The 17,489-nt window shown below is 41.9% G+C and overlaps 1 protein-coding gene across 5 annotated transcripts in view; it reads right to left on the bottom strand.

Moving 5' to 3' along the window:
* Window positions 1–275: 275 nt before the first annotated feature.
* Window positions 276–17,489, bottom strand: part of WIPF3 (WAS/WASL interacting protein family member 3) — a 33,145-nt gene continuing 15,931 nt past the window's right edge. For 3 of the 5 annotated variants that reach the window (XM_066319404.1, XM_066319395.1, XM_066319383.1), the window contains 5 exons: window positions 7,413–7,545; window positions 6,515–6,643; window positions 4,293–5,006; window positions 2,576–2,722; window positions 1,727–1,875 (listed from right to left, as the gene is read on the bottom strand). In XM_066319404.1, coding sequence (XP_066175501.1) covers window positions 1,727–1,875; window positions 2,576–2,722; window positions 4,293–5,006; window positions 6,515–6,643; window positions 7,413–7,545 — 1,272 coding nt within the window. Of the gene's footprint in view, window positions 911–1,726; window positions 1,876–2,575; window positions 2,723–4,292; window positions 5,007–6,514; window positions 6,644–7,412; window positions 7,546–8,975; window positions 9,158–17,489 lie in introns of those variants that run through there. The other 2 variants (XM_066319411.1, XM_066319420.1) reach the window with 2 other exon arrangements.

Raw genomic sequence — 17,489 nt, 5'->3', positions numbered from 1 at the left:
TGTAATTGCTGGGTAAAGGCAATCTATCACAGAAATGGTAAATCCACTTTGCCAGCAGGAAAAGACAGGACATGTGTCCTTACATACACACATCACGGCATGTGTATTCACACACACCATTCCTTTTTCTTGCTTACAATAGAGCAACTTCCTTTTCCTCCACTTTGGAAAGGTTCCATTGTCTTTGTCAAGTCCATGACCACCTACCCAGCTGGTCTTCTTCAGACACTATCCTATAAGGATATCTTTAGGTAATAAGGTAATATAAGGTAATCTTTAGGAGGTAGGCTCATTAGCAGCCACAGCCACAGCTCCTTGGCATCTCCTCTTCATGCTCCATGAGAAAAGGATTGTGGGCACATCTCTTCATGAAAGTGACATGCTGCTGCAATCTGAGGCCAGGCAGAACGGAAGAATTGAAGAAACATAAAAACAGACTAGAAATAGAATATTAGTTTGACAGTTCATTGAAAAAATGTCTGAATAATAACTGGAGAATTTCCAAAAATTATGATGGGAGGGGAAAAAAGAACTACAGGCACATAGCACAGAACATTCTGAGGTAACACTGTCAGCACGATAAGAATGAGAATTGTTTCAACACTACAAAGAATTTAAATTTTATGCTGCTTTGCTTAAAAAATATTCACCTATATACAGTATTTTAAAAGCCTGTACTAACATTCCTGTAGTATGTAGGCCAGTTCAAAAGGCATAATTTATATTGTTTTGCAATGTGTAGAAATGTTAGTATTGCAGTACTTGTGAGTCAAGTACAATCTATCACTGCAAGAGGGACCCCTTCTGCTTTATGTATTATCTTGATCTTCTTTTTCAATTCTAGTCCAGAGAGCATCAGAAGACTCTTCTCATCTCACGTGTGTTCTTAATGGAGGATTTTTAGAGGGATCTGTAAATAGATAGGACAGATTTTAAATGGGTATTTTGGATGCAGTTCTATAGCAGGGATGCTGCATTTATCTGCTACCCTTGATATATACATATACATACATATATTGGTTGTGCTCTGCAGCCCTTCAGTAAAAAGTCAGAATATACAGCAGACAAATTTAGCCTGACTGAGGCTGCTAGGAAAAGGCATGCAAAGTACCTTAGCATGGAAACAGAACAAAAGGTTAATTAAAAGTTGCAGATCTAATAATACAGAAAAACGGGTTTTACAAAAAGCAGAATATGAGCATGAGATCTTTGAGCACTTTCAACGACCCATTTTCAAAACTGGATAGGTGAATTGCTCTTACAACAGTGACCTGATTCTAAGTTAAGAAGGGAGAAAAAAAAAAATAAAGCAAGGTTCAGCCATTTATCACTTTTCTGACAAAGTTCGGGTACTAAGTCTCTTTGTTATTCAGGTGTATAAAACACCATGCATAGGATTTAAATCAAAACACATAATGGAAGACATGGATCAAGTCGTCTTTCTTTGTGATTTCACAAGTTAGTGAACAAAAATATCAAACTCAAGTCTGTTTTGCAACGTGACTGTTTTTAACATCACAGGCTTTGCAAATTTAGCAATCTAAAAACAGGTTACATGTCCAGCCACATAATTTATTTATAGCTACGACTCTAAAGTAACTTAAGTGCTTTTCATTATATGCTTGGTCCCTGTTGCCACTGTGACAAATCCCATTCCTCTCTGTGCCTATGCTAGCAGTCCAGTTATGCCAATGCTGGTTCACTTCTTTATTTTTTGTCCCCATTTTTAAACCTCTTGATAATGATCAGATCTTTTCATGTTTACATACTTACCTCTGGCTATCTTGCTGGGATATGTTTTCTGAAAGGGTTTGAATTCATCAGGTGGGGGGAAATCTTCCACAGAATGGAAAGTAAATTTTGATTCAAAGTCATCTGGGAAATTTCAGGGAAATAAACATCAGTTGCTGCTAGAGAGAAACTTCAAAACCAAAAAAACCCCAACCAACCCAATAATGTTCCCGCAAGTAATTTCAATTAAAAATGCTGGCTTATTTTCTTATTTTCCCCTGGACTTGATAGTGGCTCATTCCATATAAACCATCTTGGTGAGTACTTCTGTGAGCCATCCAAGTTTTTTGCCCTGATTGCAATCACTGCCTACTATTAAAACTGAAGTTAAGCTTCTGGCTGCTGTTCCAATTATCTGCATTGATGGTATTGTGGTAATAGAGGTATTCCTTAGTAGTTTTCAAGACGTAGCTGTAAACAAAGATAAATTGCCAATTCATCAGACCACAAAAATAATTCTTAGTAGTCTTTGCCCAATAGTAGTGAAGTCTCTAAATGTTCATGATTTGGTTTTAAGAATGGTAATATAAGCACTCTATGGGAACTTTTCATATTTTTAAATAACTTTGCATGCTTTCCTTTTCTGCTGACTGAATTCAAATCCTTTGTGAAAAAGCCTTAATTTTCTATCATTATATAAGGTTGTACAAAAGCATTTCTATTATAATACCCTGTCATTGCTAGGACAAGGTCTTGAGTGAGCTTTTGAGGTCTGAGACACACACACAGGCTTTTCTACTAAAAATATTAACTAAAGCCAAGAGATGTAATTTAATGATATTACCAATGATGTGCATATTTCCATTTTTAAGTGGTGTGTAGGGGTCATGAGCTGTAGCCCAGGCTGAGACTCCAGACTTGCTTGTAAGTTCAGTTGTTGGGGATCTTGCTGGCGGCTGTGGCGGTGTGACCAGCTTCCCAGCACCAGTTCCTTTAAAAAAACCCCAGGAAACCAGCATATAAACATCATCATGACTTAAACCAAACAGTAAACAACACACAGAAGCAGAGGGGGTGTAGAAAGACTGTAGTATTTGGGGCAAACATACCCATAGCCAAGCCTGACCAAAGATTTGTAGCATTAAGTATTAAATTCAAGTCACTATTGGAATTGGCTGGGGCTTTCCATTTCCAGTTCTAAGGAAAGTATGACATTCTGAAGTGTAGTTTTGTCCCCATCTGCAAGGGAAGATTATCCTTCCATTTTCACAAGAACAAGCAGTCTCTTTAAACAAAGGAAATCAACAAGACAGCCACACTAGGGGGTATGTCTAAAAGAAAATTTCCTGACACTTTGGCAGCTATGCAATGGAACTACCATTAGTCTTGTGTGTTTCACTGAGGAGTTGCAAGGGCCATCCAAGTCTACATCTGGAAGACCTGCCACAGGAGCTGTGTGAGGGGGAGGGAGCCCAAGGTCTCCAAGTCAGCAGCCTCTCAAAGGTGCTTATCCTCCTACATGACAAGGGACAGGCAGGGTAATTTTATGGAAAATGTACAAATTGTACCATGAGAAATGGGCATCTCGACATAGTTACAGTTCATCAGAGAGTTCTGAGCAGCATTAATCACCACCAAAGGCACCTGATCTGCTGCACTTACATGGCCTTTCCCCTGGCTCTCAAAGGGAACTAGTAATCTTTCTCCTGACATGCGGCTGCTAAAGGGTACAGAACATTCTCTTTCAGATGTTCCCTGTTAAGTAGCTGTCTCCATTTCTGAAACCCACACAGATCTAGACTAATCTTTTTTATTATTTTCGTTGCAGTAGAAGAGTCTAGTAAAATTTCCTTCTGTCATCTACTCAAGGAAATACAGGATAATACCCCTCTTCCCAACTAGATGGAGAAACCTTTGGCCCAACCACCTTGATCACAGGAAGCACTGTCTGCTTCTCTTTGTTGAACAGCAGAGGGCTGCAGCCAAATTAGCTTTTGCTCACCTGTGGCAGCTGCCCCATATCTGTGTCATTATCTGCTGTACTGTTTCAAATATTGCCAATATTGCTCCTGCATGGGTACAGCTGTAGAAGGATGTCCTGGACAGCTGCTGACCTGGCAGACGCCATGGTGTGTACTTTGCTCCCCCACCAGAGCACTGCTGCAGACACACCAAGGCCAACACAAAAGCGAGAAGCAGCCCAGTGGTCCTGAGACTTTGCCTCCACTGATCAGCACGTCACTTTCCAAGAGTGGCAGCTTGAACTGTAAGTCATGTATGCCTGGTGCCAAGAGCTGCCTGAATATCTGAAAAAGCTGGATGTTTTGGGTGTTCATCACAAGCTGTGCAATCTACAGGTATTCCTGCCCTGTGTGTTCTGCATCCCTGCCCCTCTATGCTCTCCAGTCACCAGCGCAATAGAATGGTTTGGATTGGAAGGGGGCCTTAAAGAGCTCAGTCATTTTCAAGGTCCCGTTCCAACCCAAATAATTCTGTGATTTTCGCAGCTAGCCGCAGGGAGGGAAAAGCCTCCTCCCTTCCTTCAGAGGTGCCGCTCTCACCTGCGCCTCGGCCGGGCCTCTTCTTCCTGGTCTCCAGCACGGCGGCGGGCTGCGGGGGGCCGGGGGTGGGTGGGAGCGGCAGCGACTGGATGTTGCTTGGCTTATGGAACTGGGACAGCACGTGGGGAGACTTGGGGGGCAGCGGAGGGGGCAGGTCGGCAGCGCTGAAAGCCGCGCTGGGAGGAAAGGAGAGCCTGTTCGGGGGCTGGGCGTGTGGCGGCGGCGGCGGCGCGGGAGGGGGACAGTCCCTGCCTTCGGGCGCGGCGGCCGCTGAGGCCTCGGGAGCCCGGCCCGGCGGCCCGCAGGGCGGCAGCGGGGGAGGAGGAGGCGGCGGGGGCGGCTGTGGGTGCGGAGCGCCGGCCTGAGCCTTGGCGGGTTTGTCGGCCTGAGGCGGAGGGAGCGGGGGAGCAGCGGCGGGGGCGGCCCCCTTGGCAGGGCGATCGGGCGGCGGGGGCACGGCGGGCGGGGGCGGGAAGGTGAGGGAAGGCTTGCTGGAGGCGGGGGGCGGTGGAGGCGGGGCGGGCAGGCTGGGCCGCCCGGGGCCGGCTCCCGCCGCGCCTCGGGACGGGCCGGGAGGCTCCGGTGGGGCCGCGGCCCTCGGCCCCTCGGCCGGCTGCGAGGAGCTGCTGCTCGCCTTGGCAGCGGCGCTGCTCGGCGGTGCGGAGGGTCTGGGGGATGCCGCTCGGACTCCGGAGGGCGGCCCTGGCCTCCCTGCTGGAAAACGTACCACATGTTACACACCGGGATTGCGCTCCCGCTCCTCACACCGAACATCGGCAAGGGCGAGCTCTTCATCCTCCCCTCCCCAGTGGATACCCGGAGGGATTAAATTCATTCACCCCGAACGACTCATATCCAACAGGTTGCCCACGCTGTAAAGGGGCTTAGGAGGTGATGTATTCCAGTGGGCACTGGGGATTTTGCTTAGTTATATGAGGACATGCTGAAAGACCCTGCTTCCCTCCCTGTTCCTCAGCTTCTGCAGAATGAAACAGTTTAAGGAGAAGGAACTTTTCTCCAGAGTCTGGGGCTCTTCACACCATCCTCATCTTGCATGGTACAGCCTGCTGGGCATTGAGAGTCCTAGTGAAAAGTGAAATAAACACGAGCGGTTTGACACACGTCAACCAGCAGCCTTTAAGTTAAGTACTTGCTTAGGATCAAAAAATTCACACAAATGTTACAGAAACCTCAACTCCATGGATAACAGCCAAGTTTTTAAAAGCGATGCCTCAAAGGCTTTCTGGAAGGCACAGGTTCTGGTATTTCCTTTTTAACAGCAAATGCCTGAAGACTCTTGAACTTACAAAATGTCTTTTCCTGAGTAAATGTCAAGGATCTATCACAAAGCAAGATGTCAAAAAAGGCATCTCATCCGACACTCACACAGTCTGATAGGCATGGCTGTAGTTTTAAGAACAACTGAAAGTAGTTACTGCCACTGGAGTTATGACAAAAGCCCCATCATATACAGTGCTGTGCATCTTTGGCTTGCCTTTTGGGAGCAAAAAACCTTCAGGTAAAGCCAAGTTGTGTCTTTCCCTGCAAAAACTTACTTTGCTCTATGCTGCCTGAGCAGGCACCAGCTGCTCAACAGTGCCAGAGGTCATTACTGTGACTATAAAAGTCATCCCTCATTTGATGCTGGCACTTCTTGAGGTGAAAGCAGCAGTGGGGCTCCCACATGTGCGTTCCTCTTGTCATTGTGAAGCAACAATACCCTTCTTTTTCAGGTCAGTACAAATTACCTTGCTGGATCAAAGCTATACTTGGTAAAATCCAGAGGGCAAAAATCTTAAATATGAATATTTAAAGTAATACACAAGACTGTAATACCATATAATTATACACTAGTGGAGAGAAGGTAGTATGACTTTGCCATTTGTGCTGAAACTGATAAGCTCAGATTTCAAGACTGTATTCAAGACACAGTTAAAAGTTTTCATTAAAATAATGTAAAAAGCTCAGTTAGAGATCTATTTAATCTCTTTCTTACCAAGTGTGGAAATAGCTTTTTATTTACATTTTAAGGAATAAGGCACCTGAGATCTAGAAGGGTGGCTTCAATCACACTATTAATTGAGCCCTCCATGGTCACATGATGAAATAAACAGAAAAAAACCTCAAACCAATAAAAATCAATCAGTAAAGTTAATCCCAAAGTACTTTCATCCCAAATTTCTGCCCACCCAGCTATGCTTTCATACAAATGAAACCCTTACCTGTCATGTCCCTCTGGCCTGCTGGTCTGAGAACTGGAAAGCCACCAGCAAATAAACCTCCCAGAGGCTGCTGAGAGCCACCTTTATTAACAGCTGGGCTACCTCCATCTCTGTTAGCTCCTTTGGGTTCTGTTAAAAAGAATGAAAAACCCAGGTACATAAGAAAATAATTTCATCCTTGCCCTGAGACTGCTAAGGCTTGGTGCCAACAAACAGCCAAGGCCACACTTCTCCCTGTACTGTTACTACAGGGAATGCCATCCCTCTCTGACCTGTACCTTGGAGCACAGCACCCTCTGGTGCTCTTCAATCTCACACAAGTCATGACACCAAGAAGTAGTTGTGTCAGGCCTAATACTGAATTTACATTTCCAGAAATTTTCAGCATTTTTTTGTCCTTTTAATCTCATAAAGAACAATTCTTCTGCTAGAGCTAACAATTCCCACAATTATTTTATTGCAATGCTCTCAAGGATTTAATAATTCACTATTTATTTTGGAACAAGGGATGCCTGTTAAGATGATAACCAACTGGAGACTAACCATGAAGTGTAAGTCATATAAGTCATTGATTTCAGAGCAGGATGCACGTTTAGAAAGTGTCCCCTCTCTTCATCCTAAAGCCATACGATGATGCAGACCTTTGCTGACCTTCAAACCCGTCCTTCAGTTTGAAACTGTCCATCTGACCCACACCCGAGATGCCAGCAAAGCTCCCCCAGGGCCTTACTGTGGAGCACACACTCAGTGTGTGGAGCACACACTCACTTTGAATCTGAGGAGCATACACTCACTTTCAGTCTGTGGAGCACACACTCACTTTCAGTCTGTGGAGCACACACTCACTTTCAGTCTGTGGAGCACACACTCACTTTCAGTCTGTGGAGCACACACTCACTTTCAATCTGTGGAGCACTGCGGTCGTTGATTTGAGTCACTTTCCTTAGGCGAGTTCCCTGCTGGATATCAGCCAAGAGTGCGCTTCGTGCTTTTTGGTCTTCCTTTCGCAGTTTTGGTATCTCTGAGCTTGCCTGTTGACGATAAGAGCTTTAGATGTGAGGTACAGACAAAAATGCACGTTTAGAAAGGATACACAAGCAAACATGGGGTAGAAGATTTGAAATAAGCCCTCCTTGGCAGCTGTCACTCCCAAGCCTTTGAGTTGAATCAAAAGGAACAGCATTTGGTTGTGCAGGAGGCAGGAAAGCTGAAAGTTTAAATATAACACAAATCTAATACTAGATGGGCTAATACTGTCGAAAGCAAATTAGGAGGCATGCTTAAATTAAATATGACCTCATTTGGCCATTTATGGCTTCTGTCCCACAACTCCAGCTCCAACTGCTTTTGTCAGCTCTTACAATGCTATTTACAGTGCTTTACAGAAAAAATTTATATATCAAATTATAATAAATGTGTTTTATCCACTTTTCTTAGGAAAAGAGATGGATAAATGCATGCTGCATTTATATTTGAATGTGATCATTAACTTATTTAGACTGTCTCTGTACTGGAGGTTAACACCAGTTTAAGTAGAATATCTTTAGACTAATACAATTATGTTTTAGTAAGATTTCTATCCTAACCAAGCACGGTAAATGTAAAGTCAGGTTGCAGTTTAAAATTTTGTAATAAACAAACAAAATTTATTCTTTATTCTTACTTCTTCAAGTTTCTTGTGATATATATGTTAGAAAACCATGTATTAAAAAAAGAAGGATGTTTCACTTTTTAAAAGCAGACAATAAACAGCAAAGCTGTTATTCTTAAACCTATTGCAATTAACAGAGCAATCTAATAGAGGAGAATCTTCACATGAGAGGAGCAATGTTCTGCTTGCTTCCAAAATTCCCAGAGATTAAGTAACTCCCTGAAGACAACGAGTACCACAAATGTTTCCATAGCCCTTAATTTTAGCATCATAGTTGTAATAATGCAGAACATACTGTCACACTTGAAAACCCCCTCAAAAACAATTCAGCTTGGTAATGGCATTCTGAAAGCAAAGCAGAAACTTGAAGATACTTAACCAGCTGCTGAATTAATATTATGTCTAATTCGCTAATCCCAAGTGAAGAATTCTGTCGGAATAATATTCTTCGTGGTTATTTTTGTACTTGCTAAAATAATCCAAACCCCGGCAGCGGGATTTGCCGCGCCCCGCTAGATGGAGCTCCAGACCGCCGCTAACGCCGCCGCATTCCCGAGCCGTGATGTAAAAACTCGGAATTATAGCCTGGCTGATACGTAACCGCGTGTTATTTTAAAATGTTAGGAAAACCCCCACTCTGTTACATTTTCCTCGTTTGAAACAGAGCTGCCTGCCCTCATACTTGCAGAACAGGGAGTCCCACTGACCATTACAAGGCCCCAGAAGAACTGCCCCTGTCAGCGGTGTTTAGACCATGTACCAGCCACAAACCATTCCCACTCGCCTTCTCTGGAAACTGACAGTACTTACTGTGAAAAATGGAAATACCATAACTGGAACAAGGGTGATCCCCTTCCTCACAAAAGCTCTTTACCACTATCTTCAACTTCTTGTCTCTCTCCCACTAATGACTTTGCTGCAGCAGGACTAGCAGGATCTAGAGGGATCTGATCAAGAGCTATGTTTAAAATTAGATCCAGCAGCTGTCTTTCATTTCCGGGTTCAAGTGTCCATCTATTATGCCAGTTGTCCACTTCACCTGCCAGATCTACTTGTCTGGGCAGACAGGCTATTGGAATATAAAGTCTTGATGTCCAGACAGCTATTAGGCTAAAATAACCCACTTGTGGCAACTTGTGGCAAGTGACCCGTGACTTGATATCAATGTAACACAAGCAAGATAAAAACCTGTCACATAAAAAAAGCAGGAATATTGTTCTGCCATTCCATAATGCAGTGTAACAAGCTGCCTCTCTCTTACAACAGATTCCCTCACTCCAAGTGTAACTCCATCATCCCATGCCCCAGCTGTTTCTTCTTCCTCCTCCTGTACATAAGAGATACAATCTTCCGTGCCCAGCCTGATGGAATTGGATGATTGATTAGCTGCCGAGTAGCCTTATATGGATTCTCTTTTTCCATTACAAAGTCAAGATGATCTGGCATGTAGTGTTGCCTGGTTGCACAGTGGTCAGAGCTCCTTTGGATTTCTTGTTTGCCGCCTGCACTCCCAAGGCCAGTGATAATCCTTGCCAAGAATCGTTTGTAAGTATCTCACCCACTCATCTACTGGTGTCCAGAATTTGCAGATTCCTGGGTTTACCATATTGTTTTTGGAGAGAACCTTCCTTTCTTTGATGAAGAGATAGATCTTGGATTCACGCTCATGCTGTGCTTGCAATCCACAGCACAAGCACAGATCATAAACATGTAAGTTCTGCATCAAGAAAAAAACTGAAAGAGGCTGTCAGATCTTCAGCCCTGATCACATGCAATAGAAGTGTTTCAGTAGGAAGACAAATACATTTTAAGTCACAGAAGGAAAACAGCTGCAAGACAAAAGATGTAATTCTTAGGCTACTTTCTACCCCACCATCTGCAGGGCAGCCTCCTTTATTTACAAAAAGAGAAACATCTCAGTATTTCAATGACAATCAGAAGGGAAGTGGAGAAGAATGTGAAGATCATTTGTTTTATCAGATGCCAGAGCTGCCTCAGGTAGCACAGAGTGAAATTAAATTCCATACTTTATTTACAGGAATGGGTAAGGGAACGGTGGGTTCTCATTACCTTAGCAACCACTAGGTTATTCTGCTACTATTTCAGACACAAAGAGCGTCACGTTCAGTACATACTTAGAAACAGAATGGAACAAACCACACATGTAAATAGCCTGAACATAAGAATTACTTCCTTTTCATCACGCCCAACTCCACCACGTTTTGTCTTCAGTGTCCTAAGTTACACACTCGGCTATGATATGCAGTGAAGTATTGGACTGATGTTTAGGCTATCTGTAAGATCTTCAAAATACCTGTAAATAGGAAAATACCATCAAATCATATTTTTAGAGTGATAGTTCAGACTGTAAGTCATCAATGTTGGAAATAAGCATTTCAGAATTTGAAGCTGGTAACTTAGACCAGTGGAGATATGAATGAGGACATTATGAATATAGAGAGAGATCTAAATCACTGCAGCTTGAGACCGTTTGAAAAGAACAAACCAAAACATGTTTCCCCACTGTTGAGGTAGAGGAGGGAAAGAAGGAAAAAAAGTGCACAATATAAAAATGTCAAATGTAAAAACTGAAAGTGACCTGATTACAAATAATGGTCATATCTCTGAAACTAAAGCCTGCATTCCAAGTCCCACAAGCCTGGACCTGGAAGGGGGCTCCAGCAGCAAGGCTGAATTAACAAGTTATGGCAAGGAGGGATGGTACACTCCTCCAATATAGCTCATCCTTTCAGAAAAAACAGTGTGAGCCAAACTGGAATTACAAGCTCAGTTCTGGTCTCCAGATTTTTAAAATTACATTGTAGAAACCTGTAGGTGCAAAAGAGCCAAAGCAGTGCTCAAAACTCCGGAGGAACAGATTTCAGCTCAGATTTCAACAGCTCCCTTTGGACTGTCAGCCCTGAAGTCTATCTGAGGGGTGGTCTGCCTGCACACGACAACCTGTACTGGGAAAGGTGGTGAGGACTCAGACAGCAGAAACAGGCATTTGGTGAATTAACTTAAATTGCAAACAGACAAGCTGCAGACAGCAGCAGATTATCAATCTCTTGATAATACTTAGATCAAGCATGGATCCTCTCTGGCAGAAGTGTTTTTTGTGAAGCACGAGTGAGGAGGTCCTGTGCAGAGCTATTCGGTGATGTGCAGTACCCTGTGGTGGAGGGAGCACAGCCAGTGGTTTGTAACAGCTTCTTCCTGTTGGGAGTTCTGCCAAAGTGGATTGTTCAGTTTAGAAGGACAGCTCTCTATTTTACCACTTTATGTACACGGACCACTCCAGGTTTGACCCTGAATAACTACAAGCTTAACACCCTAAATTGAGTTGTATCAGACAAATTAAGAACTGAGAGACTTTTTCTAGGGAAAACTGACTGAAATGCACAGCAATGAGCTCCATTTCTGGGTACACTCTGCTGTGATATTTGCATGAATGTCACTTTACATCCTGCAAGACAGATGGGAGCATGGACCTACCCTCCCAGCTCCTATGATACTTAAAATATTTAAGAGATGTACGTGCTCAGATATTAAAGTGATGTAAAGCAGAAGGCATCAACCATTTGAAAATGTTTATATTAATACTAATTATAATCTTCAGATTTTAAAGAGTACCCCTGCACACAGAAAAGGGGAAATCCTCTGGACTCTGGACAGGTAGTTCAGTCACAGTTCTTACATACTGTCCCATAAATGGCTTGTATTTACTCTGCTTTTAAATATGCTCTTTAATACATTTTTAAAGTACTTCAGGGTAATACAGATCTACATAAACAGAACAGCTGCAGGAAAAATGTGCCTCTAGCCTTCTGTATAACACAATAGCCAGGCAGTCATGGGCCTTTCTTTCAGAGTAAACCCATCAGGTGATGTGAAAAGATTATCCAGATGTGAAAAACTCTGAATTAGATAGGAGAGGTAAGTAAGATAAAATAAAGCATTATTTCATCCAAAGGCACAACATACTTTTACTCAGAGAACTTAGATTCCCTCTCCTGGTCACATTTTATAGAAACACACCTGTGAAAAAATTATTTATCTGAACCAGATAAAAACCTAAAACAAAAAAAGTCAAAATATATTTAGCTTTTCCCTAATTATTTTGTGAGACATATAATGATAAAATTAAAGACCAATCAATAGATTTGACACCAGAATTTTATTATGAGCAGAAGGAGAGCTCTCTCTTTTGCTGACAATATAAATTATTTCTATACATCTGGTGGCAATTAACCTTCCTCTCTTCCATTACCAGTTTTTCCTCCCATAGACAAAACCCTCTAGATTCAATGCAGAGGTCAAGCACAGGTAATTGGCAGAAGGCATAAACAGCATATATTTTAGTGAAAAAAGAGTTTGAGGACACTCCTTGCTTTCTCATTTTTCTCTGCCATGCTCTGTGTAGCCAAACCTACACAGATCCAGGCTGATACAAGTGATTTTCACCATTGCAGCACGAAGCATATCAGGTTTGGCTTTTAAGGAGGGGAAAGACAGTGCAGCAAGATCAAGACTGAGCAGAAAGCTCTAGGATAAAGGATATTTGATCACAGAGACAACTATTTATGGAGGGAAAAAAAAAAAAAAGTCCCTGAGCCAGTCCTGGCCTTCTCTGGCATCCAATCTGTCATGATTCACAGACCCAACTTAAACTAAAAAATGAAAGAGAAAAAGCCTACAAACCTGGCAATGGATAATTAAAACCAGCCTCTAAAACAGCAGGTAGGGCAAAACAAGCAAGAGCTGTGGAGGCATTGCAGTCAGTAATGTGGTAGTGCTAGGTCTGGTCAAAGAAAATATTTGTCAACAATGAGAGACAACTAAAACATCTGAACCTTAAATAAAGGATGTATAAAGCACGAAGAAAGAGCAGAAACCACTGGAAATATAACAAAATTCTCTCAATATTATTTCTATATTAACAATAACTGAAATTCTGGTGTAAACAAATACTGATTTTTCAGGAAAGAGGTCAAAAAAGGTGAACCTGGCTGTCTAATGCAGTATGTGTGTCATATCAGAGATAGCTGAGGATATGAGAGAAAAACACAGCTTGTTTATGGTTGATAAGCCATCTGAGAAAGGATGATGAGTGTTCTTACCACCCATATGGCACCACAAGACTTTCCAAGCAGGAGAGAATGAAGGGAGAGATGATGACTGGCTTCCTGTCCAGCCATAAATCTACTTGTTTGAAGGAGAGCCAGGCACTGAGTTGGTGCTCACAACAGTCTGGAACGGCACAGATCTTGAATAAGGGGCCTCAAAGGGCATGAGTCTGTTAAAATACCCTGCTGGGACCACTGATGATAAAAAAGAGTGACCAAGAACAGGAGAGACCTGCTTGCAGGCAGCTTACTCTATAGCTTCCTTCCACTTAACCACAAGCTGCTGACCACAACTGTTCCATAAAAAGATTCCTGTAACTATCAGGACTAAGGTATTTAAATGAATTCAGCTCCTCAAAGACTGCATCCTTTTCAAAGGCAGAACCGACAGAAAAGAAAGTAATATTGCCAGTAAGATGCCAGAAAAGTCTAACAAACTACAATGTCATAATTTTTTATTAAAAGAATTAGGTTGTTTTGGAACAAAGTAAAACATGGAAGTTGACCAGAAATCTCACTATAAACTGACCAGCATATCTTCCTTGACACGGCACAGGATTATAAAAGTCATCTATACAGTCATGCCCAGCATGGAATCTGAAATCCCAGAGGAATCTGGAACTTGATTCCAAGATCAGTGCACTATTACTAGTTTCCAATTATGCCAGGAGTTAATGATTTTACATTTGCAGCAGAAACAGTTTGCCCAGCAGACAAGAGCATTGCTTTTACAAAGAATTCTCAAACCAGCAGCTAAAAAATGTCCACCAGGAATGTGCCAAGCAAAGCAGTAGCACAAAAAGAAGGAGCTTATAAAAATAATAAGCCTAGTTTCCAGCACATCACCAACAGGAGTAACACAGAGAAAAAACATTGCCATCCTTCTTGTATTTTCATTACATATGCATCAGGTGTGGTTTCACTCATGCATTGTCAAATACAAAATAAAATAATCAAAATAATCCCCCCTTCCAGTTTAAGAAAAAATCCAGCGAGTCTCAACAACAAAGTAGATTTCTTCTTTTATTTTAGATATTTTAAACTGCTTGTTTCTAAAGAAACTTGGGAGATCTGGTACCTGACAGTTTTGGTTCTGCTCACAAGAGAGTTCCGACCTCTGATTTAAAGCTTTTTAATTATGGAAGACCTCACCACAGTGCAAGACTCTGCCTGCACAGTCACTTGCAAGATCAGAGCCACTTCTTGTGTTTCTGCTGTGTAGCATAGGACAAACCTAATTAATTCTTGGCACCTGGTCTGCCTGGGCAAACGTGGCACTCTCTCAGCCTTCTAGCAAGCTGAGCTTCAAATGCTTCCCATGCGAGGGGTCACTCTCCAGCCAACTTTTCTGAGGGAACCCACACGAGGGGACCTGCCAAATAGCTTCCTGGCAGCTAATGAAATCATTGTTTCAAGAGAATGGCAGGACCAGCACTCGACAATTCCACCTACACCCCGCTCAGTACTGATTAAGCGTGATCTCAGTCTCCATCGCACCAAGTTCTGCCGTCTGAACCTGCCCGGCTGAAAAGGTCATCGAGCAATGTGTGTACTTAGATAGGCTGTGTCTACACCGGCCTTGTTCCTCAGCTCCCAGCTAGGGAAGTAGTGCAGAAGTTGCTAGAGATCTCTTCCTGACAATGTAGCCACCGCCCAGTCCTGGCTTTATTCCCAAATCCTGAGGTCTCTCAGTGTTAGCAGAGCCTGCAGTGCCTGCGCTGCACCTGCTTGGAGCTACCACCACACACAGCAGCAGGGAACAGAGCACAAAAACCAGCGCAGCAGGAGCAACCTTCTTCTAAATCTGTGTTCCCAGTGCTCATCTCAAACACCACCAGAAATCAATGCTACTGCACCCAATAAACCCTCTGCACCTCATGCTGGCACTGCTGTATCAGAAAATATAAAATGTTGTATACTAATGGGTTCAATTGCTCCTGCCTCAAATGGAGCAGTGGGCTTATTCACTAGAGCATACTTAAGGTTTTCCAGCATGAGTTGCTAGATTTCTGTACCTGAATACAAAAAAAGCAACAGAATCAGTTGGATCATTTATACCTGCTGAGCTTTTCTGTGGGTATTTAACTTTCTGACACCCACATTTTAAATGTAAATTCTGACTGTTCTTTCACTAAAAGAAAACATGCAGTAACAGAACCCACCGAAATGGAGGCAGTATAAAATTTAAACTACTCTAATTGTGTTTCCCAGCAGTACAGAAAAATCCAAGTCAAATACAAAAAAATAACCTGAGATCGGCTTAAAAAATTTTTTTGAACATCATCATTTAATTCCTAATTTTTTTCTTGGGATTCAAAGTCACATGATTGTTTCTGCATCAATGAAAAGAAAGAGAAAAGTCTTACATAAACAAGAAAATCTGAGGCCCTGGGATTGCAGTGAAAATGTCAAACAGTACAAGGCTGAAAACATGAATCAGTATCCCTTATTTTGTCTGGAACAAAGCACTTCAAAATTTCAGCTGTGCTTTGTCCAGCCTTTAGCACAGTTTGTATGGTCAGTCGGTCACCAAGATTACCAAGCCTGCACTTTCTCTCACTCTGTTGTGTTTTACCTATCAGCAATAAATATTGTGTTTTAGTATCTCCTGGCCTGGAGACTCCATGACTAAAGTACTAAATATGATCTTATATATCAGATCAAATAAAATTTTAATAAACATTTTCCTATATATTTTGCAATTGGCACCCTGCACAATTCTCTTCCTTCAGTATTACACTTGCATGTCTAGGGGTCTGAATAAAAACTTGAGAGATTACTTTAATTTTTACAAAAAATAATTAGCAAGCATGACCAAAAATTTATGCATATGAGTGCTTATATGTGCACATTCTCTCATACTATATTTGGTAAGACCAAATCAAAATACCATAATTCATCATTATCTTCAGCCAAGATGTTTTACATATGTTGTTTGTTCTCCTTCCAAAGAACAGTAGTGCTAAATGTCATAGGAGCAAAACCAACTCCCACACAACTTCAGATGAGCACTGCAGCTCTCTGAATTTCTTGGGAAGGCTGAAGGAAACAGCTCAGCAAGGTTTTCAATCAAAAAACTGCATGAAGGAGGGGAAAAAAACCATCCCCCCAAAGAAAACTATCAGGTGATGTTTTTCTGAACCTTAGAAATCCTTCTTCTGTGTAAATTATGCTTTTATCACAGCATTATATCATGAGGGATTGCTTTTCTGAGTTTTCTATTATAAGAGTAGAAAATAAGACGAGAATGACAAACTTGGTAAACACTGACAGGTTTATCTACAACAGCAATTCTGTTCTTACTTTTTTTTAAATTTTAATTAAATAAGAATCAAATAATCATTAAGATTCATCTACATGCTAATCTAGCCTTCATCATTATTTCAAGTCTCACATTTCTATCACCAAAGTAAGCATATTACTTTCTCCTCCTGCTATCCTAGTTTCTAGTGTGCCACTAGGCAGCAAATAAACACCTGGTGCTACTTTATGAGCTTTAATCATCTGAACCATTGTGATTTTGGGGGTTAATTTCTATGCTAAGACTTTAATCATAACAATTCTAAAGAGAACAGAAGTATTTTCTTAAACTCCACAAACATGTGAATCATTAAGCAAACATCTCTGAGTAAGGTACAATCCAGCAGGGCTGCATCCACACTTCCCCCAATATGAACATTTTAATAGGTGATGACTGATCTTAACATTACAAATTCATATATACCAAGGCTACACAGCAGCAAGCAGCCCTCACTGCATGTAATAAGTGAACAGCGTTTATCAAAGCAAAATTCTCTCTTGATCCTTTTCTAGGGAAATTAAGTAGAGAAAAAATTTAATCAGTCAGTGGTGACACCTACTCCAGAAAATATGACAAACCAAAACCAACCTTGTTGCCTCATATGCCAATCTTAAAGGCAAGAGTGGTAAAAAAATTAGAAGGGGAATAAAATGAAGTTTTTCATGAGCAGAAAACTTAAAAAAAACCCAAGCCCACCACCCTCTTCCCCAAGACCACCAAGAAAATCTCAATTTAAAAACCCCACTCTACATGACATGCCCATAAATTAAAAGAACTTTAGAACAAACACCCTATGCCTCCTGTCTAAGTGTGCTTAGTTAAGGTGTAGAGGAAAAGGGAACAAGAAGAGAAGTGAATTCTGTAAGCCAGTTCCAGAAAGCACATCAGGGCACAATT

This window comes from Sylvia atricapilla, chromosome 1, assembly GCF_009819655.1.
Source record: "Sylvia atricapilla isolate bSylAtr1 chromosome 1, bSylAtr1.pri, whole genome shotgun sequence".
In the NCBI taxonomy this organism is placed as follows: Eukaryota; Metazoa; Chordata; class Aves; order Passeriformes; family Sylviidae; genus Sylvia; species Sylvia atricapilla.
This window is presented reverse-complemented; position numbering and strand designations above follow the sequence as displayed.